The 21,911-nt window shown below is 40.1% G+C and overlaps 1 protein-coding gene across 2 annotated transcripts in view; it reads left to right on the forward strand.

Moving 5' to 3' along the window:
- The first annotated feature begins 7,579 nt into the window (after positions 1–7,579).
- LOC109995642 (glucocorticoid receptor) overlaps positions 7,580–21,911 on the forward strand; it is a 63,671-nt gene continuing 49,339 nt past the window's right edge. For both annotated transcript variants that reach the window (XM_020649437.3, XM_065963117.1), the window contains exons 1-2: positions 7,580–8,086; positions 10,203–11,449. In XM_020649437.3, coding sequence (XP_020505093.3) covers positions 10,212–11,449 — 1,238 coding nt within the window. In that variant the 5' untranslated portion in view covers positions 7,580–8,086; positions 10,203–10,211. The remainder of the gene's footprint in view (positions 8,087–10,202; positions 11,450–21,911) is intronic.

Raw genomic sequence — 21,911 nt, forward strand, 5'->3', positions numbered from 1 at the left:
TTTTTTAAACTTGATGATATCGTCCCTTGCATTTCCATCAGTTAAAATGACCAAAGGGATTCTTGGCCAGTGAAAATCCCAAATTGTAAAATGAGTTAACATGTTAGAATGTCCCAGGTTTTCAACCAGACAGTCGGGTCCAAGTTAATAATTAGGCAAGAAAACAACAACAAAAGTATAAAGTTACTGAAGCTTTAGAACAGGGCAGAAATTAGAAGAGGGTTCAGCTGACATCAGGTTTCATGGCTTCATTCATTGTTGATCACGCGGAGCTTTAAGCTACTACCAAGAAGATCAAATAACCCATCTGAGCAACATTTACACGCCAGTATTCCCACTTTCCCCAGTCATTTTCAACTCACACATGTCATCAAGTTTTTCCTTATTAAAGTTAAATGTGAATGTTTGGGAGAAACAGAATGACATATAAACAAGCTGTGTGGGCATAGTTTAGCATGTAATAGTGTTTTTCATTAATACAAACTAAAGATTAACACTTATTGTTAGTTATTGTCGCTTCACCATCAGGGCTCTTAGAACACAAAGCCAGTTAAGGACTTTTGGTATCAGACATAACCTATGCTCAAAGTTATGTGCGTTTATATATATATTTGCTCCCTCTGAAAGACCATAGGAAAATATCCAAAAAGTACACAAGATGAAACAACAGCCCCTGGAATGTGAGAGTGACTCCATTATTAAAGAACTAAGAGCTGGATCTGGTTTTGTTGGAGCAAGTACAGACAAGTTTTTAGAGTCACATAGAGTTATATCAGTGTTAAAAGGGAATTGAACCCTTTTTAAGCCATGAAGGTCGGCTCACTGGTCTAGGGGAACTAACTACTACATGTGTGTGGGGGGGGGGGGGGGGAGAGAATCGGATCAGCTGCCTAAACTGAAATCACTTGAATCTGCAAAAGTTGGGCCAGAGCAGTAGTTAGGAAAATATTTCTCCATTCCTGTGTGGGCTTCTCAATATAATTTTTTAAAATCACATTAGCCAATACTAGCATTACAAACCTGAATCATCTGTCCTAATTAGACTTACGTTAAATATTTGCCATGCTCTGACAAGGAAGAACAAGTGTGCAGGGAGGGAGAAGAGCTAGCCACGGTGGGCTGAGCTTTTATGTGCACTGTTAGTTTCTATATAATTTTACAAAACCTGCTGTTAGAAAAAACCTTCACTGAGTGCGTTTACATGGACTTGAGTATCCCAATTTTGATCAGGTTTTTAAGTATCCTGTTTATGTATTTGCGCATGTGAACGTCATATCCCGAATATGATCAAAACCGGGATAAGGCTCATAACTGGGATACTCAAGTCCATGTAAACGCACTCACCGATAGATTCATATTTAAACAGACTTTAACACAAGGTATCATAATCACCAATGAGGGTTAACCACCCTCAGGTTATGTTTAGTTGTTTTTCTCTCCTTTGGTTTCCAAATGCTGCACTAAAGTTAATGACTTTTAATCTAACTTCACCACAACAAGCTCGTCTGAGGAAACCACATTAACAGCCAACACAGCTGTTTTTAATGAACAGAAGTTGTGACAGTTGGCTGTTATTGCCCTCCAGATGTGAATAACAATACAATATGTCTGCATAACTCATTATTTAATTTCAAGTGTTTACTTTATTATATCTCCTGCTCTGTGTCTTCCCCAGTGTGTGTGTGTGTGTGTCTGTGTGTGTGTTTGTATCACACGGGCACACATGGGTCAGTGTCAGTTTGAAATTAATCAAGCATAAATGATACACACGAGCACTAACTTATACAATCACGTGCAACACATGTTATACCAAAATAGCTTTTGTGGTTTAGGAGAATAAAAGTGTCCTGTTCCTTTTTTTTTTTTTAAAGGTTTTTTTTTACCCTTCTTGTTAAGAGATAGGACAGTGGATAGAGTAGGTTAACAGGGACACAGAAAAGGTGCAGGAAAGAAGCCACAGGTCAGATTCAAACCCGGGCTGCTCACTTGATTGACTATGGCCTCTAGTGTCCTGTTCTTGTATATCAATTATTATTTAAACATTAGACATATTTTTTTTTATTGTTGCCAGCTCCCTCTAACATTTTTACCTCTAACCCTTTTGAACTTCAAGTCTCTTTCACTTTTTATCTTCACAGTACATTTGATTAGGAGTCACGCTAGCAGTTCTAACAATTTTATAGTTCGCTCATGGGCAATGTAAACAGCACATCCACCTCAGCTAACCTCATTCCCAGGTTGCATTGAACTCTGGAACTCCCGACTGGGTATCCTGGTTAAACACAAACAGAGTAAGTTTAAAAATCAATTCAGATGAATCATCCACACTTGCACACATTTGTGGATTATGTGTCCTCAATACACTTAGGGCTGTAGCAATGATTTCAGAAATGCTGAAGTCAAGAGTCCAAGCCACAAATGACAACCCCCCTCGAAAACTGAAAAGGTATTACCATTTTCAACTAATTTAAATTCATGAATAGCAAGAACATTTTATGAGCAGATTATTTTCCATGTGAGGATTCATGTGAAGATGACAAATGTTTCATCCTTATCTCTGAGTTTTGTATGGCAGCCAAATGCTGGAGAATCAGGCCGTGGGTTGTACACCTGTCCACTCTGCACCCACTCTGTTGTCAGCTAATTTGTGTTTGTGAGGCTGATCTCCTCTAAAAGCCTCCTTTGCTGCTGATAGATCATATTGCCTCGTCAACAATTGAATCCAAAGGTCATTGCGGTCAGTTGACTTGAAGGTTAACGCTCAACGGCCTGCTCACTATGCAAAGCAGATACTGATACGGAAAATCTAAATCTTTGCTGTTGGGTTTATGTGTGAACTTCTGAAACCACTTGCTGTGCCAGCCATATAACGAGCTTACCAAATAACTTTTATACAGTTGTTTGTATTGGTTAGTTAACCGCCATGGTCGTTCAGTGTTTATGTCGCCTTTTCTTTGCATGGATTTAAGAATTTTAAGAATGTTTATGCCAAAGACTTCTTCAAGCATCAAAATACACCTAGCTCCTTATAATGGTATTTTTCATTTAAACCTTGATGCATTCAGGGTTTAGCTCCATCCAGGATAATAGTGAAAGGTAAACAACTTACATTGCGCTACATTGAGGTGTAGAGAAGGATCAGGTCATGAGAGGGTACCTTCCTGTGATTTAACAAAATTGTCCCATGCCAAATGCAGTTGTGTACTTCAAAAACTATTCAAAACTAAGTGAAACTACAGCTGAATCCAAATAAGTTGGTTAGATACTCCCTGTAAGCAAAAATGTATATAATGTAAGCACTTAAACACTTACAGGATAGGTCGACTTTCTTTTGTATAGTAAGGCAGGAAGATGGACATGTTCCAAATACAACCCAGGAGTCACACAGATTTCCGGTCTCACAGAGTACATGTGTTGACAGTATGGAACAGCAGTACATTTTGTCCTCTAATGTATGTTTATGTTATAATCTGCTAAATGCCCAGCAAATAAATACTTTCTGTGTCTCCTGTGTGTGTCAGTGACACTTCCTGGTGTAGACATTTTGGAATGACTTGCAGGTTTCTTTTAAAGTGTTTTCAGAAGCCTTTGTACGTTTTTTAATCCACACGTCAGTTTATTCTTAAATCAGACATGTGGCTGACACAATATACCATGCTGTATATATAACAGCTCAGCACTTGGATCAGTTCTCATAAGGCCTTGATTATATTTGGGTCAGATGAGTGGCAGACGTTCTGTGTCTGGAACTCTCTCAGATGATCTCTGCACTGTGGCTGCTCCTGCTTCTGGGTTTTTCGGGCAGGTTGCCTACACAAACACACACTCGTCACACACAGGGCAATAACTTGTTTGTTTGCAGTCTGTCTGGAAATCCTTCCTTGCTGTGTTATTTCCATCCTTCCTTGAAATGTTTTCTCTTCATTGTCGAACCCAACTTAAGACATGCCAAAGGGTGTGAACTGCCTGTTCAAATCCTTCCTCCCTTTCTGGACTTCCCTTTTAGTAGAAATTTGCCTCCTCCTCGACATATGATGTAACATAATTGTGTTAGATAAATCCTGCTATGTGTGACTGCTCTAATGTAATGCAGAGATGGGGGAATGGACTTTATTACTTATTTAGTGGAGTTAAGTTTTCATTTGGTTAACTATTCTGAGTCTAAGAAGTCGATTAAATTATTCATTCAAATGTGTTTTGTCAAGTCAATGAACCTATTTAGGGCGACCCAGTTGCTTTTTTGACTTTCCCTCTCTGGCCTGAGCTCTTAATATACATTTTTGGTTGTTGTACTGTAAAATTTGCATCTGAAGATTTACTCATGCCCTTAGGGGGCAGTGAGTACACAAAAAAAGGATCACACTGTAATAGTCCATGTGGTACTCTTGACATTATACAAAATTCAATATGAAACTTAATTCTTAATTCAAAGTGGTCACAAGGAAAAGGGATCAAGATAATTATTTAACATGTTTAAAATTAAGAGATTATATCAGCAGAAAAACAAACAGATTTTTTTTATATGCTACGTTCATTGCTAATTAAATCTCCTGTGAGACTCCTTCAGTTTGTGTTACTCACACAGCTAAGACCTAAGTGGTAGATTGGAAACAAAACATTTAAATCAATCACACCTGGCTAGAAAATAAATTCTGAGTTCTGATCAAAACTAAACAAATTATCATGAAATAGTTCATAATGTGTTCAAAGACTCGAAGAAGAAACTTAACTCAGTTATAGAATATCTGTATCATCATGGCCAGAAAGCTACTCACTTTATTTTATACATGTTCATCTTTTTTTTGTTAAAAAAAAAATATATATATTTATCACATTCCAACAACATGTAAGATGACATAAGAATTACTACAACTAAATAATCATCCTCATTCTGCAAGGACCATTTACTCACCTACACTTTTCAATAGGATAGTTTAGGAAGTGGTCCGCCTCCCAGGTTCAAAATTTTGGCGGACGATGAAATAAAGAGTCCAGCCACGAATAGGATAGACTTCTCTACACTTTTTTACTCAAACTACATTCACTGCCGTTAACACTAGTTGCTTTATATCAAGGATAGACGTTATCTGCAGCATTGCCAGTATTTTATTTCCTCTGTGCATTGCAAAACAGAGAAACTCAGCATATAAAACAAAATGCTAACAGCATTCAAATAACCTCATTTGACTGTTTTGTTTGAATGAAGCGGCTTCTTAAACATTCCTCTTGTCCTGTTACTAAAGTAGGCCTTTCCTGTACATTTCCAAAAACAGATGTGCAGCCAACAGTTTGTGTCAGTGCTTTACATTTGAACAACATGTTTGTCTTCTTAGTTCAGTCAATTGAGCATTGTGTTTTCTTTTGTAAATTGGAGGTTAGGACAATTTAAGCTAAGCGTTGGCCTGTATTTGTTCTTAGCACATGTGAATGTACATTAATCCATGAATATTCACAAGTCTCTGCAGCGGATCATTACCTGAATCTGTTGTAACCTACTATGAAGACAGAGCAACCGCACTAACATACTTGTATATGTATTCCCAGTTGCACATACATGCACATGCAGGACCACATGTCCCGTGTTTTTATTATTTATTGGTAAATAGGATCACCCATTGTTATCTGGCATTAAGAAACTCAGAGTGTTCCCTGCAATGTTTTGAGAACAGTGTGGTTTTCTCAGGCCCATAGGGAGCTCCGGCCTCTCTCAAGCCATACTAGCTCTTAATGAGACACACACATGCACAGGACACACTCACTCTGCTCCTTCTAATCAAGTGACTTGCATGCATGGCCACACCTGCCCCCCCCCCCCCCCCTCCCCCCACCCCTTCTCTTCTTTTTCTCCACATCTTCTCCTTTTTCGTCTCTCTTTTTCTGGCTGCGGTTTTTGCATTTGTCCATCCTGGTTTAATTTTAAAAGGATAAAACAGCATGGGGTGCTGCACCTTTCACTGCACTCCATTTTTCTCTCTTCTCCTCTTCCTCCTCTTCTTCTTCTTCTTCTTCTTCTTCTTCTTCACCCCAAGCTGACTCTGCCAAACACATAACTCAAATTAGTCCCTGTCGAGGTCCCCTGAAGTGCCATCAGAAAACTGTATCTCTAACGAGAAACCTTGTCTGATGAAGGTGAACAACAGAGTTATTAGTCAATGAAAGGTCACCAGCCTGTTGTTGTGCTCAAGTAGGCCCTTTAAATGCATTAAGGGGGAGACACTGTTTAAATGATCCTAAAAGATTACGACTGAACTAGCAAGGTCTTTTTAATATTAAACAATGCTGTGCCTCTCAGGGCCTCTCTCGCAGAAGTCATGTAAAGATAAGTTTATTAAAGTTGCTCACAAAGGATTAACAACAACTTTAATAATGGATTTGAAAACATTTCTGAAACCCCATTTATCTGAAATGTGCTGACTTTTTGCCGAGTTGTATGTTATTTTTTTAATGTAGCCTATTATCTTTGGCTTTGAGACTAACCAAGACTCATAAACCATATAGCTCATCTATGTATCTCATATCTCATCACATGATGAATGTGAAAGATTTAAAAAAAAATGATTTAGACCTATAGATGACCACAGGCTGTAAGCATGCCCTTTGACCCCTCACTCCCTGCTTGAGATCCACAATCTCTCAGAGAAAGAGCTGGTCTGGGAAATAATTAATGTCTATATTCTAAAGGGCTACAGGCACTTTTGTTTCTTCATTTGGGCAGTTGTTTTTACTTATATCGTTTGCATTTAAGGGGGGGGAGGGACGGTGGGTTATTTCAACTTTTGACTGGCTGCGCTTGGAGCCTGGCTTCCCTCTTTTTTTTTTTAATACCTCTGTGCGCTTGTTGTCACTCAATCATAGTGATTCTCTGCGTTGCTGGAGTTAAACGACAGACTTCAAACTTACAAGGCACTGAAGCATGAAAGCTATGATTCTAAACGTCTAATCCTGATTACATGGGAAAACAGACTTTCTTCCCTTGCTGACAACCTTCTGTGACCCCTCAAACTGTCCCCCAGATGACAACTGTAGCCAATATCCGTCCTTGGCGTTTGGCGTTGTGTAGGCATAGCAGAACATACAGTAGGCTGGGTTACAGCCAATAATGGCTCCTCACTCTCTCCCTCCGTGCCTGGGGGTTAACGATGGCCGACGAAGACACGTTTTGACAGATTCCCCAGCAGAGAGTTTCAGTAGGGAGAGAGGGGCGTTCACCGGCAAGTGTCAAACTAACAGCTGTGTCAAGCTCACACAGACGGACAGAATGTGACAATAAGCCGTGCGAGTATATCCTACAATAAAAGCTTCACAGTTTCACAGTCAAAACCAGAACTGAATGTGCACTTTGTTTTTAACATGTGTTTTGTCACAATTGATCAATACTTTGCATTCGCCTGCCACGCACGAGCGCCGACCTTTCACTTTCCCGTATGGAAAAACTGAACAAAATGAAATGTGAACATTGTGGGGGGGGAAAAAAAAAAACACCCAAAAAACAAAGCTATTATTTTGAAAGGGAGGGGCGGATGCGCTGTTCTCTACAACATGCAGCTTGTCACCGTTTCACAAACTGTCCGCCATGCTCTGCCTGAGTTTGCAGTTGAGTGCACCAGGGCAACACGGCCGTCTTATATAACTTTACAAATACTCACGGGTTTAACGGCGCAGAAGCGGACTTGTGCGCTGCAGATTTGTCGATTCATGGCGGATTTATTGGAAAAAGTCTTTGGACAACAGATCTACAGGTGACTTTTTTTTTTTTTCCCCCCTGTCTGCTGGTGACGTGCGTTAAAAGTTACCGACAGATCGGCGCTCACGGTGGAACTCGGCAGCTCCAGATATGTCAGCGACGGCGTTGTCTGAAGTGAGAAAACAGTAGATATTTCGGACGATGTTTTCCTGCCAAACGGAGGGAGAGACAGCAACAAATCCAGCTGGCGTTTCACCACGCATCATTCTCGCAAGGAAAGTCTTTTATTGGAGTGCTTGACTGTTTGGACATTGCGTTATTTCTCATATTTTTTTTTTTTTCTCTAACCTGGACCGGCAGGAGATGACCTAACCGGTGCGTCGCATCCTTCTTTCACCACAGGTGCGGTCTTACTTTTTGATTTAACAAGTTGTCATTTAGTTATGATGCTGTAAAAAAAACAAAAAACAACAACATTAAAAGCAAGACTGTAAACTGGACGTGCCACCGAGGAAGGCCGACGACGAGCGTCTCCGGCGCATTGACAGCCCCCCCTACACCGTTTGACATATTAACATATTGACAATGTCGCCGCTAAGGCTCAAAGGACACGCCAAATGTGCCTGTTAGAAATAGAAAACACGGCTAAAACTTAAACTGTAAAAGGCTGCTGTACAGCCTCTCCGTCCGTCTGTAGGCGGGCGATCAGTGCAATGTCCCTTCTTAGCCAACAGGTTGCACTAATAATGATGTAGTGATGAGCGGAACACAGTAAAACAAGACGGCAGAGCCAAAACTTTTCTACACTTCAACATGCTCTAATTTTGACTGAATCAGTAACAAATGTTCTTTGCATTAGTGAGCGCACGGTTGGGTACATCCCAGAGCCGTCTGTCCTGCAGGTTGTTGTTACATCCAGGGCCAAAACAATATTCTTAAAACAACAGAAAGCGCTAACATTGAAATAAAAACTTGTAACAGACGTCACAGTACATTTTGCAGGGGGGGGAAGTGATCGTGAACCGCACCATACAGCTCAGTGTAGCCTGTCTGCCCTGTGCTGTATGGGGGAGTGTCTTCTAGGAACAGTGTCACTACCACGGCTTCAGTTAAACACTAGAATATGGTCGATCGGCTGGCTTCATCGATCCGACAAATCACAGGGTCAATGCGTTATTTCAAAATGACATTTTCAGACGACATTGAATGAATCCAAAGTGCGTAATGCGCTGAGAACGTATTTGTAATATTTAGACGCACGTACTTGGCGCGAGTGACAGCTTCAGCTCTTCATTTCTGCCCCGCTGTCTTTGATCAACAGATTATTTGTGGGCTGCGAAACCCTCAAGGAATGCATGAAGCTGCCCTTTGGAAAGCAAAACTGCTCTCCAAATGTTTCAATTTCATTTCAATTCAATCAATTCCACCTTATTAGGTTTTGTTGAATTTCCAATCTTTTAAACGAAGTTTTGAGTCAGACCACAATTTGCTCTCCCTTGCAGAATGGGATCGACAGTTACTGGTGACTACTGCATATGCCCGGAGGCCCATTGTGGGTTAATCTCTTTCAACAGATGTATGTTGCTGCACACATGCTTAGCTGTATGAGGGACTGTCGGTTGCACTGCCTGTAACACAATTTGTGCCTGGGTATGTCTTGCTCTGAGTAGAGGGCACAGTTCAAACAAATAACATGAAGATTATAGCCATGTATGTAGACATGTATGTAGACATGTATGCTATGTTATGTAATGGCCTCTTTATTATCTCTGGATTTGGAGCATTTGTGCCACTGCCATATTCTTCCAGTGTGGGTGTGAGAGGGGGAGATGACCTGTTTGATACAGCTGCTGTCATTCTCAAAAAAGAAAAAAAAAAAACATAAATGGCGGGGGCAGAGGCACAGTGGTAGACGCAAGCAGTGCTTTATATGCGAACCCCCTCCCGTTTTCCACCAAGAACTCTGGACTAAAAACTCTGTACACTCAGTTTACTGCACATTGCACATACTGCACAAGTTCACTTTTTCTTCAAATTTTATTGTATTTGATTTACTACCTTTTGCACAATTTAGAATTTATACCTTTTGCACAATTTAGAATTTATACCTTTTGCACAATTTAGAATTTATTACTGTAAATATTATTTATCTTATTTTTACCTCATTTTATTTATCTATTTTTACCTTATCTTATTTTACCTTATTTTGGTTGTATTGCACCGCGGGACGGAGACAAACAAAATTTCGATTCCACTGTATGTCTGGCATATTTTGAAATTGACAATAAAGTTGACTTTGACTTTGACTTTGAACACCATTTTTTATTGCAGATGTTTCCAGAGACACAGTACTGTGAAAGATCGATATTATTGAAAAGAATTTGATGTTGACTTTCAGGACTTGTTACCGCATATTCACCATCCAATCCAGCATCAGCTCTGTTTTTAATGCCTTGTCTCTTTTCTCTCTCTGTCTTTGTGGTGTGCTCTCTTTGACACACGCTCACTGTCCTGTCAGGATAGAGAAATGGATCAGGATGGACCAAAGCGCAACGGTAATCGAGACGACAGCCTGACATTTGGGGAGACGGGAGAGGGAATAGGCAGAAGCACAGGTGACACGGCTAGTTCACTGCTCCAATCTTCAATCCACCTGCCGGGCTCAGGATCACTGCCCCAGTCCTCAGTTGCCCCAAAACTACAAGGAGGAACCAAAGACCAGGCTGATCTTGGAGGCCTCTTTGAGTCCCCGCAGCATCATATCCTCGGTGAAGGGTCAGATATGAAGGAGGGTAAAATGATCAAAATGCAGAAGCATCAGCACCAACAGGATATTGGTGTATTCAACTTGGAGGACAACTTGTCGTTTCTGAAACGGAGCATCTCCGATCTGGACCGGACGTCCACCTCTGTCATCAACACCTCGGACACCTCTGTGCTGGGAAACCTCCCTCTGCCCGACCTTTTTTCCCCGCACATCAAACAGGAGGGGAATTTCTCCCTGGATAAAGACTTGGAAACTTACGGCGGACCTACAGGTGCTGGTCTGTGTGATTTGGATGGAAACAGCAGTCGCCTAATCGAGGATACCGAGATATGGCATGACCTGGACCTTCCTAGTTCTCTGCCAGAGATCAGTGATTTCGAGTTGGATTCAGAGGTGGCGCACTTGGATACCATCCTTCATGACAGCCGGGCTGGTGGTGGTCCTATCAGCGAAACTAAGTCTCTCATAGGTAACGGAGTTAACTGTACCAACGTGAACGGTAGGGACCAGCAGCACCACCCAATGCACCATCAGCAGCAGCATCAACAACAACAACACCAACTTCTACAGCACCAGCAACAGCTTCATCATCAACAGCAACCCCCTGTGTCGCTTCTTACAAGCGTCATGATCAAGGAAGAGAAAGATCCGGATGACTCATTCATACACATCCGTACTCCTGGTGTGATCAAACAGGAGAAGCAGGAAGGCGCTGGTTACTGTCAGTCACAGTGTCTACAGAGCAGCATGAGTCCACTCCCCATGTCCTCGCCTATGGGTGTCGGTGCAGGTCCTGGCTACCACTACAGAGCCAGTGTTTCCTCCACAGCAGGTCTTCAAGACCAGAAGCCCTTTGGCCCATTCTCGAACCTGCCTCTGGTTGGGGAAAGCTGGGCCAGGGGGAGCAGGTATGGAGAGTCTTCTGGGATTCAGAGAGGTGATGATGGGCTCCCCTCAGCAGCAGCCATGGCGGCTTTCTCTGTCTCCAGCTTCGCAAGGTAGGACACATGGAATGACTTCATCTCACTCTTTTTTTTTTTTTCCACTCTTCTGACACTGGCGGATTGTAGTGTTTGCTTCTACTTCTGAGATAACTGACTTTCTTTGGTCGTTTACGTCGTCTTTGCTAGAATCAAAAGCTGTATGAGAAAAATATCTGTCAGATATTCTGAACCACATGATACCAGAAACCACACATTTGTAATGCAACTTGTTCATAAACAACATTCACTATAGTTATATACCACGGCTATTTCTAAAACTGTATACATGCATAGCCTCTCTAATTCATATAATGACTAAAAAGCCCTGAAGAAGAGGTGTTGACTGATACTGACCAAACTACGATCTCAAAAGGAGGCACAGAATAATTTCCCCCTTTATAAATATAAACCAGGGTGCTTTACTTTTTGCACTGTGGCTCTGCTAACCAAATAAAAACATGCTGCTTCCCGATCCAGTGCAGGCTGATGCATCAGGGCTCTTCAGTCGTCTGCATTTTTACTGCAGTTTGGAAAAAGAAAGCAGTTGGTTCACACCTGTTTGATTCTTGCATAACAGACAAACAAGTCTCATATAAAAAAAAGAGTGCACAGGTGTTTTTGTCTGTTTGTATTTCTTTCTTCTTTTTTTTTTGAGAGGGAAGAGCTAGCACCCTTAGGGCAGCAGGGCGTCTGGTGCTTATCATCTCCAACAGGCAGACAAAGCAAGTGCAAACATTCCTGCAAATCATCCGCATCGCATGACAATTTAGGACTGCTAAGGCAAATTAAAGAATCTGTTAGACAGCACTTAATTTAGATGATTATTGTCAGAGGAGGCAGATGCGGGGGGGAGGAGGTTTGAGTCGGTCAAAGACTGTTGAGGTTACAAGGAGTCAGGAGGGAACAGAAGTACTGTTGTGTAAGGAAGTGGAGATATTTAGTTGTGCTGATGTTGAAAATCATCAATTTGAAACATTATTGCAATGAAAGTATTTCCAATCTTGTGTTTTCTCAGTATTGTAGATCTGGTGATTTCATAGCATGATGCAATAGTGGAGATAATATGATCGATTTTTCGGGGGCAAAGTAAATACTCGTAGTAGCTGTTTGTTTAAAATTATACAGTAAACACATTATTGAAGTTGCATTGGGAATTTGTATCCTATAAAGTCTTTAGAATTTGTCCGTTTTCCGCCTTCTGGTTTGTTTTTTATGACATTGTGCCATAAGGCTGCGCTTGTTGTAAAGACATCGCAATTACATAAATCTTCTCATCCCACAGGAAATGATTCATCAGGGGAAAAAAAACACAGTATGTGCTTTCATGAGAATACAGTGTGGTGGTGTTTAGTATGAGATGAAGTAAGTCCTGTGAGTGAGACCTGAACATGTGCAGCAACATGAAGTGAGAGAGAGAGACAGAAGTGTGTGCTGGACACGCCTCACTTCAGTTTGGAAGTACTATCAGATAACTGAATAGAGTGCAAGTACAGCGATGAGAGAAGGAGTATTTGTTTGCTCATTCCCGTCCTGTTTCTTTTTCAAACAGGAGTTGAATGGGCAGATCACAAGATGGTGGTTAAATAAATTGGAGCAATAACGTTAGTCAGTCAGTCGGTTCTTCTAAAGAGCTGGTGATGTGTTTGTCTCAGGCTGCTGCTTTGTAAACAAGTCAAAGATGAAGAAGGATGTCTGCTTCCGTTATCTCCCTGCTGTTACACTGTTGTTGAAATGTCGTGCCGTTATTAAGATTGAGAAGTGGAATTATTTCTCATCATTGACGAGTACTTATTTGGTAACCTCTTTCCTTGAAATTGGGTTATTGGCCATTACTAAAGCTCTCAAAAGCTCAAAGATGGCAGCTTTTATCTGGCTTTTCTGCACAGGCTTATCCAGCAGCACATGTTTTTACACCAATTGTTTTTTACCACGCAGCCAACCGCGTTATTTTTTTGTTAACCGCATTGGCTTCACACACATTTATTCAGGCCCAGAAGTAAATGAGAAGTGCACTTACCGGTAAGCTATTTCCTGGTAGATGCACCAAGAGCGTGTACGTTTCAGACCGTGTTCCTGTGATGCATACCACTGACGCTCTCCTGGTTCCAACAGGGCAATGCAGGGAGAACATGTGAAACAAAGAGGAAAAGAGACACACTCGTCATGGACCATCAGACAAGCTGAGAGGGGCAATAACCCAAGTGTTCTGTTTTCCCTAAAGAAGATAATTCAGTTCTTTAGGAAAACAGAACACTTGGGTTATTGCGAGATTAGACATGTTGGCGTCAGGTTTATCACTTTGAATGCCCCTCTAATGAAGTGGACACATTTCTAAATAAAATCTTGTTATTATGACACAAGGGGAGCAACTAAAGATCATTTTCAAGTATTTATCTTATTTGTATGGCTGCTCATTGTTTCTCAGAAAGTCTGTCAATTGTGCTGCTGCCTGTCTTGGCCAGGACACTCTTGAAAAAGAGATTTACAATCCCTGTAAGTTTTTTTCCTGCAGAAAATAACAGATTTACCCTTTATTGCCCATCAGTAAGTCCTTTATTCCAAACGAACATTTCTAAATTAGGGCTGTCAAACAATACATTTCTATATCACAACGAATCGCTGTAGTTCATGAGTCAATCAGATGAAATAAATTATGAAGTCTTTTTGGAGTCCATATTAACAATGCAAAGCAACTTTTACCAGTTTCTTGATTTATGAATCAAATAAATGCAAAGACTTTATGATCTTGATATAATTTATTATTTCAACAAGAGCTGCACTTCTACACCAGTGTGGTCTGAAACTGTCGCGTGATTAACATTTCATTATTTTGCATTTAAAAAAAAAAAAACATTTTAAGTCCATTTTAACAACATTAAACAATTTTTACCAGTGTTTTAAACTTATTCATTCATTCTCATTCACACACAGAGATACAAATACAAGTCACACAAAGAAAACATAAAAGCATGTGTGTGGGTGTGGTAGAAACCTACAAACGGTGTTTATGAAAGCCACACCCAGAAGTCATTAAGGTAATAAAAGAAATACTAGATATGATGGTCACTTGATTTAATTATTATTAAAGAAGTGCTGCTCCAGTTTGGTCGGAAAACATCTCGTGGAGGCAGCAGACAGCTTCTAAGTGCTTTTTCAGTGAAAGACAGTGTTTGTTTTATTAATGACAGTGTTACACTTTAACACATAGACAAGAGTGTATTTATAAAAAGACTCACTGTCCAATGATACCCGGTTCATGCAGTTGCTTTTGCACTTTTCTGCAGATCCAGTTTAGTTGCTTTCTCTGTTTCGTACAGGTCTGAGTGAAACATGACCGTCCCCTCTGTTGACATGCCTGCAGTCAGTTGCCACCCTTTTAGCAAGCGGCTGTAGTTATCGTATTTGATTTTTTTCCATCCACAGGCCTTTGACAATTTGCACACTCCAAAATGGTGCTTTGCCAACTGTGGGGATGTGGTTGTCCGCTGACATCAGTCTGCCTAGCCGCAGCTGTATGCTCCGCTCATAGGTGGAAGCTCTAACTCAAAGTACTTTGCTGATATTTAAAGTTTCACACGAGGTGCATTTTACTTTTGATTTCTCAACTGAGGGGGTCTGTGTTTTTTTTTTTTTATGTGAAAAGAGACATTCATGTGGTGTTAATATTTTCCATCACTGCAGCAACAGGAAGAACCTGCAGCGGCTTAACAGCGGTGAGCTGAAAGGGACAAAAAAAGATTATAAAAAAGAAAAAGTAAGGTGTTAAATTCTGACCTTAATCTCATCACAACTGACACGGTAAGGATGACAGCCATACTTCTCAAAAACCACACAACACCTCAGTATGGCTGAAAAAACTGGCTTTTGGAACACAACATGTTCCAGCTTTAATTAACTGTACATGTAGTCAGTTTGGGTGGTTAAGGTACCGCGACTCAAGACCGGCCTGTCGGCAGCAACCGTCTCGCAGCTATATTGCCGCCGCCGGCCGCTGCCATTTCAGCAGCCGAGACATGATGCCTGCCTGTCGGCGGCAGTAAGGACATGGAGCTGGGGCGGACTGGTAGTGTCGATGCTCTAACTGTTTACCTATGGACACAGACATAGAGTCTGTTTTCTGCCAGGAATTTACAAGATACCAATTCTGGAAGAAATCTCTGAATCAGTTGAGGAAATGGCCTTATGTGTTGAAATGTCTGTAAAATGTTTTTATTACTAAATTTCTACTGCTTAATTGTACATTTTTGAGAAACTGTAACGATCAAATTTCCCTCTGGGATTAATAAAGTATTTCTGATTCTGAAATCGAGGACCTTAGTGGGAGTGGCCTGCGGTGCTGTGCATTCTGGTATTTCATCCACATCAGCCAAAAAGACACTTTCTGCCTTTTCTTGGCCAAGAAGGTACCAACTTCAAAATTCATTTAACATTTCTACTACATATATGACCCAATGTCAATACAGATTCATGTTTCAATGTGTGAAGTATCCCTTTTAGAAAAATCCACAGTAGCTGTGCACTATAATGTCAACAAACTCATCAGAACTTTGATATAAATGTACTGAACACTGCACCTCTCACTTCCATAAAAAGTGAAGAAGCTGCACTGTGCATTACATACTGTTTTCTCATGCTGTTGCATTGAATTGCTTTATATCAGGTTTCCGTGTAATGTTGAGTTTATCTCAAAGTATGAATGAAAACAGATAAATGTTTGGCTGCCTGGCTACCATGTGAGTTTCCCTAGCAAGCACATCTATATACTGCACTGTATATTACCCAGCCCACCTCACTGTTCTATGGGAATTTTCTGCACAGTTGGAACACAGTTTGACTCAATCACGTTGCTTGGCTCCAGCTCTGAGTTATATAACTGATCATCAAATAGACAAATGCTGTTGCTTCATGCCCAGGGTGAAATGAGGCCCTCCAAGCATTCTCTAAAATTCTTAGAATAGCGTTATGCTCAAGTACTTTTTCTTTTTCTTGTCATTTATTTTGGGACTTTCTCTATTTTGCAACATCACGCCCTTTTTAATACAGACAACAGATAACATCAGCTACAAATATTTATTTTCCATACCCAGAGCATTTAACCTCCTCTTAAAAGATTCTAATTCACACTGACAGTTAAAAGGGCTGCAGATTTGTCGTTTGCTGTTCTCTTTTGCTGTGCTGCATTTGTCAGTGTGTGCCTGAGCATCAAGACAGACTGTGTGTGTGTGTGTGTGTGTGTGTGTGTGTGTGTGTGTGTGTGTGTGTGTGTGTACACAGGGATGCTGGGAGGCCACGTGTACAGAGCTGCTGTAGAGTGCTGCTGCCTCTCTTCAGTCTGTCATTCAGTCATATTTTTCTTCTCACCTTCTCACCCTTGATGGGCCCCTCAGAGCTCTCCTTATTTCACTGAGGCATGCACAAGCTGTATACAAAAAGATTAGATGCAAACCAACACACACACACACACACACACACACACACACACACACACACACACACACACAACTTGGATTGTGTTGAAATGAGTACAGAATGAATCTGTTTTTGGATTGTACAATACTTAAAATTGGGGTCGCTGGAGCTTCCTGTTAGAAATTCTCTGTTTCAATGGATTTAAAGCTCCCATTCAAACAACTTTTCAGCTTATGTAAACTTTTCAGACATTTACATTCCCTGAAGGCCTTGCCATATGTTTGCTTCGTCTCTCTGGTGCAGTGGAAAACATTTCCAGTTTTATCAAAGCATCCTGGCCCTTGAGCCATACTTAAACAGTCACACATCAAATTACACCAAAAATGTGTTGTAAAGTTTAGATCTGCAGAACCTCAGATGTGTAGTTTGAAGAAATTCATGCAGCAAACTCTGTAAGACAACCTTGCCATCCTCAGGGAAAGAAGTCACAGAACAAAGTGGAGGGTCTATCCACCACAGATTTGGAGACTGACGCAAGGGGCCGATATAAGGGGGAGAGTTATGCAGCAGAAACATAAACATGAGTTATTATAGTGGATTTTAGAACCAGTGGGGAATGTACCATTCATGAGAATTACCAAGTTAACAATAATACTGATTACAATGACGTACTATAAGAGGATTTTAGTATGATCCAAACCTGCCCCTTAGCTACACGAAAGACTTCAATTGAGTGTTGCTCTTGGGCTGTCTGTATATTTGTTCTCTCTTCTTTTGCATGATCTTGCATTTGAAAGTAAGTTAGCCTGAGATTTCATCAACCGTGTTACAGAGAGTTTCAACTATATTGCAGGGTTTTCCTCATGGGTATCAGACTATTGTAGAAAAAAAAAACACCCTCTGGCAAAAGTGGGAAACGGACTTGATTGAAATCCTGTTCTGTCCTGTCACTTACATCAGCATTCGGGAAAGACATCATTTCCAAAAAAAGGTGTGCTGAGATGCTCTGAGAAGTCAACACTATGGTTGACTCACGTTCACTGGAATAGCATTAGAATGATTACATCAGATCGCAGAACTCGTATATCAAAATAAATGATTCTGAATGAATATAAAGTTAACAATTAACAAGCAAACTTGATTCTAAAAGGGTTTTCTTTTACATTTTGAATCATTTGGATGATAAATACAGTGGGACAGTTCATAGAAATAATCATTTTTTAGACATGTTATTCAGAATTGATATACTGTCATTTGATAACGATAGCAAGATATAAATTAGCAACTCTGCCCATCCCTAAAACACATTATTAGTGATATTAACATCTTCTCTGAACTCACTCGAACCACAAAGTCTGTCTTAATTTTTCAAGCCTTTCTCAGCCTGCTGCCCTGCATATACATCACAAAGAGTGCACACAGGGAATTTCATGTCCTACGGTAAGTGTCCTCAATAGTCATTTCACAACAGGTAGCCAGGCAGAAGGCAGATAGAACAAGCCAAACTAGGTCAGACTCATGTCTGTTGACTCAGTTTCCTGGATTTGTAATCTCTAAGATTATGCCAACCTCAATCCATGTTGTTTGTTTGAGTTCCTGTTGTTTAACAGGCTTAACCTTTGCTGTATGCTGGGCTAGATTTTGATGTTCTTTGCCTTTCACTGCTTCTTAACTGTTTAATGACCATTTTCTATTTTCTGACCCATCCTCTGTCAGATGCAAACACTCAATCAGAAAGTGCCACACGTGTTCATCCTTACAGAGCATGTGTAGCTCTCATCTTTGGCCAAAACGATTTTCCCAACAAGATGGGCTTTCATTTTGACACTTCTTCCTTGTTTTCTGCCTTAGTTGCGCCCCCCTCCCTCCCAGCTCTGGAGTCTACTGTATGAGTCTTTCATGTCAGCTTGGGCTGGGGTCACTGCAGTGCACAGAGCCAAAGGAGGTCTAGGCTTCTTAGCAGCCAAGCTGTTCTTTTTTAAGGCTGTTTTAGTGTCTGCTGGCATGTTTACACCCGTGTTAGGTGTCGCAAACATAAAAGCAGCCTGTGAAAGCAGCCACATGATGGATTTAATCTCTTTTTGCAGGACAAAACAAGTCTTTTTATACTTTGTAAAGATATGGACATGAACACATTGTAAGACAAAGTAAGGGATAGACATACAGTATTATAGGATGGCCATCAGTCATGTTTTTTATTGCATAGTTTTCCATTGAGCTGTTGAATCAGTGCACATATTTCCTGTTCTAGCTGTTTGTTGAGTAATTAGGAAATTGTAATGTTACATAATCTATCACTTTATGACGCAAGTTTACAGTCTCAAAAGCATTGCAGGAAAACTCTAAAAAGGACTTATATACCACAAAACTGGTTGAGTTCATCTTTGAAAACATTTGATAACAGATAGGTTTGAAATTCAGTGAACTGAGGTTTGAAATTCAGTGAATTGATATGGGTGCAATGTCATGGGGAATTGCCCAATAACAATAAATGCTCTGATGCAAAAGTTTATACTTGATCTTGCAGTGTGTTATTTTTTTTCAATTCACTACATTTGATAGATTGGTCTTAGGATCACACCATTATCAACGAGTCACAGTACTAAGTATTTTTGGTCACATGCTAGTAGAAGGTTGTTTGTATTTTGTTGTTGCATAATTTTGTTGACTATTCCATTTGGATTGTTGGATTATAAAATTCAATTTCAATTGTTTCTTCTGATTATCAGACCACTTGTGAATAGAATGTATGCATGGATGCATTATGAGAATTTGTTTTTAGAAGGAACATCAGAGTCTTATTATGACATCATTTTAAACTCTTTAAATCCACTTCCTGTTCATTTGACTTGGAGTAGATTTTATTCTAATTGTGCAAATAATAAACCTGTGGTAACCTAAATGCATTGATTGTGTGATTTTGCAACATTTTCCAAGCAATGTGAAAAAAGTCCTTAACGTCTGTTCTGCTGGCATTTTTTATTTAATTTTTTTACAAAAAAACATACATCTTAAAAAATATCAGTATAATTTGTAAAAGCAGCCAGGGTTGCTTCATAAGTATTGGACAGATCCTAATAGATTCTGTATTGTTTTTACTCTCATTTCTGCATGTCAGTTACACACTTAACACTCATATACTGTGAGCTATAAAAAACAAACATATGCACTCACAAATGCCTCAGCGCACATCATGTGATGGCTGTATGGTCGGGGCAGATAGCTGCGGGGCAAATTCTTCATATAGTCGACCAACTTAGAAGACAGTATGAGAGCTCTAGCAGGATTCTTTCTGAACCTATCCTTGTCTAATGAATTATGTGATGGCCATCGGCACAATGCTTTAAACTTCCTGTGAGTGCATTTATGTGCATATGTCATGAGTTCTTGGGCTTACTTACCAAAGCAACAGCAACCTAGCTCGGTGTGCAACCAGAAAGCGGACAAGTAACAGACAGCATGGAGGTAATAATAGCGTCTGCTTCTGATAGCGAGAATTGATTTCTTTCTCTGCTACGTTTACATGATCAATTCTGTGAGCCAGCTTTGCTCAGATATGTCAGGAGTGAGCATACATTTTTCCTTGACTGAACTGATTCACTGTACTCAATGAAGAGAGGATTGTTTGGCGATAGCTCTTTCAGGAAACAGGAACTATGGTGTCTAGTAGCTATAATGGGTTTAGACTGCTGCCCCTTCTGACCTTTTCAAGTTCAATCCTGAAATAGAAACATGTACTTAAAAAAAACCCAAAACGTTCAGGTATTTGTATCTGATATTTAACCACATTAGTTTTTTTTTGTAACCTGAAACCTGTGGAATTTCTAAGTAGTTTTAATTTTTTGAGAATGACCATGAGTGCATGTTCTTTTTGATCAGCGTGTTGTTACTGGAGCTGTAGCACAGCACACCAAATTCATGTTTTATTGTAAATACCTGTATGGCCGTTGAAAAAACCAAAAAGTACACTGTGTTTCATATAGATAATAAAACGTGACAACTACTTAGAACTGACAGCAAACTCAAACCAAAACAAGAACCTTTAGATGATGGAAATTAGCATAATAAGAACCTGTGCAACACGTCTTGGTTTTTTCCCCAGGAAATAGGTGGGTAGAGGTGGTGAGCTATGCTCCCACCACAGAAACTGAAAATTACAAATAGAGATGGATTGTTTTATCTGCATTTTTCTCCTGAATGCATAACAATTCCCCCAACAACAGACATACAGTTGGTTCACAAATAAATAAATAAAAACTGTTGATAGTGATGATAAATATGGTGTGGTGGGCTTTCCTTACACGCTGATTTAAAGGCTCCCATACTGTAGGTCTGATGACTGCAAATGCCAAAGCACATGACGCATACCATTTTCATCTTAATCAAACCATTCAGTGACCCGATGTGCCCTGGACAGAAGCATTATGCATTTCTTAGGCTTCTCATGTGATTATTTACCACAGTACTGCAGTATTATAGAATTATATTTTCATGATTCTCAAGGTAGGCTAGGTCAGAGCAACAACACCTTGCTTACTTATTAAAAGTCAGGCTTGGCTATGTAACTTGGTCCTATCTTTTATATATATATTAGCTATTATAAAGCTTCATATTTGCTTATCATGTCACCCTCTGCTGTAATGAACTGCAGGAATCTCTGTCTCTGACGACGGTTTAGTTTTTTTTTTTTTTAGTTTGAACAAGCCATCAAACAGAGTAATGGACTATTAACTTATCAATACAAAATACTTTATCTTTTTTTGTGATTTTCATCTTAAAGGAAGAATGTGCAACATTTTACACATACATACAGCAGAAATCAAGTATAACCTCTGTAAATATCTCTCTAAGTCATGACAATGAGTGAGAAGCGTGAGTCCCGCTGGCTGTGTTGTTGTCGGAGCTGTGTTTCCATCATGTTCACATGGACAGGACGGCCTTGCGTTTAAAGCTGTTTTGGTCAGGGACTAGAGAAAAGTAGACTAACATAACCTACTCACTGCTTATTTGTCTTCACATCACAGTCCTTCCGTGTCCATTTATGTGTACCGGTAATATGAAGCTATGA

This window comes from Labrus bergylta, chromosome 14 (genome assembly GCF_963930695.1).
Source record: "Labrus bergylta chromosome 14, fLabBer1.1, whole genome shotgun sequence".
In the NCBI taxonomy this organism is placed as follows: Eukaryota; Metazoa; Chordata; class Actinopteri; order Labriformes; family Labridae; genus Labrus; species Labrus bergylta.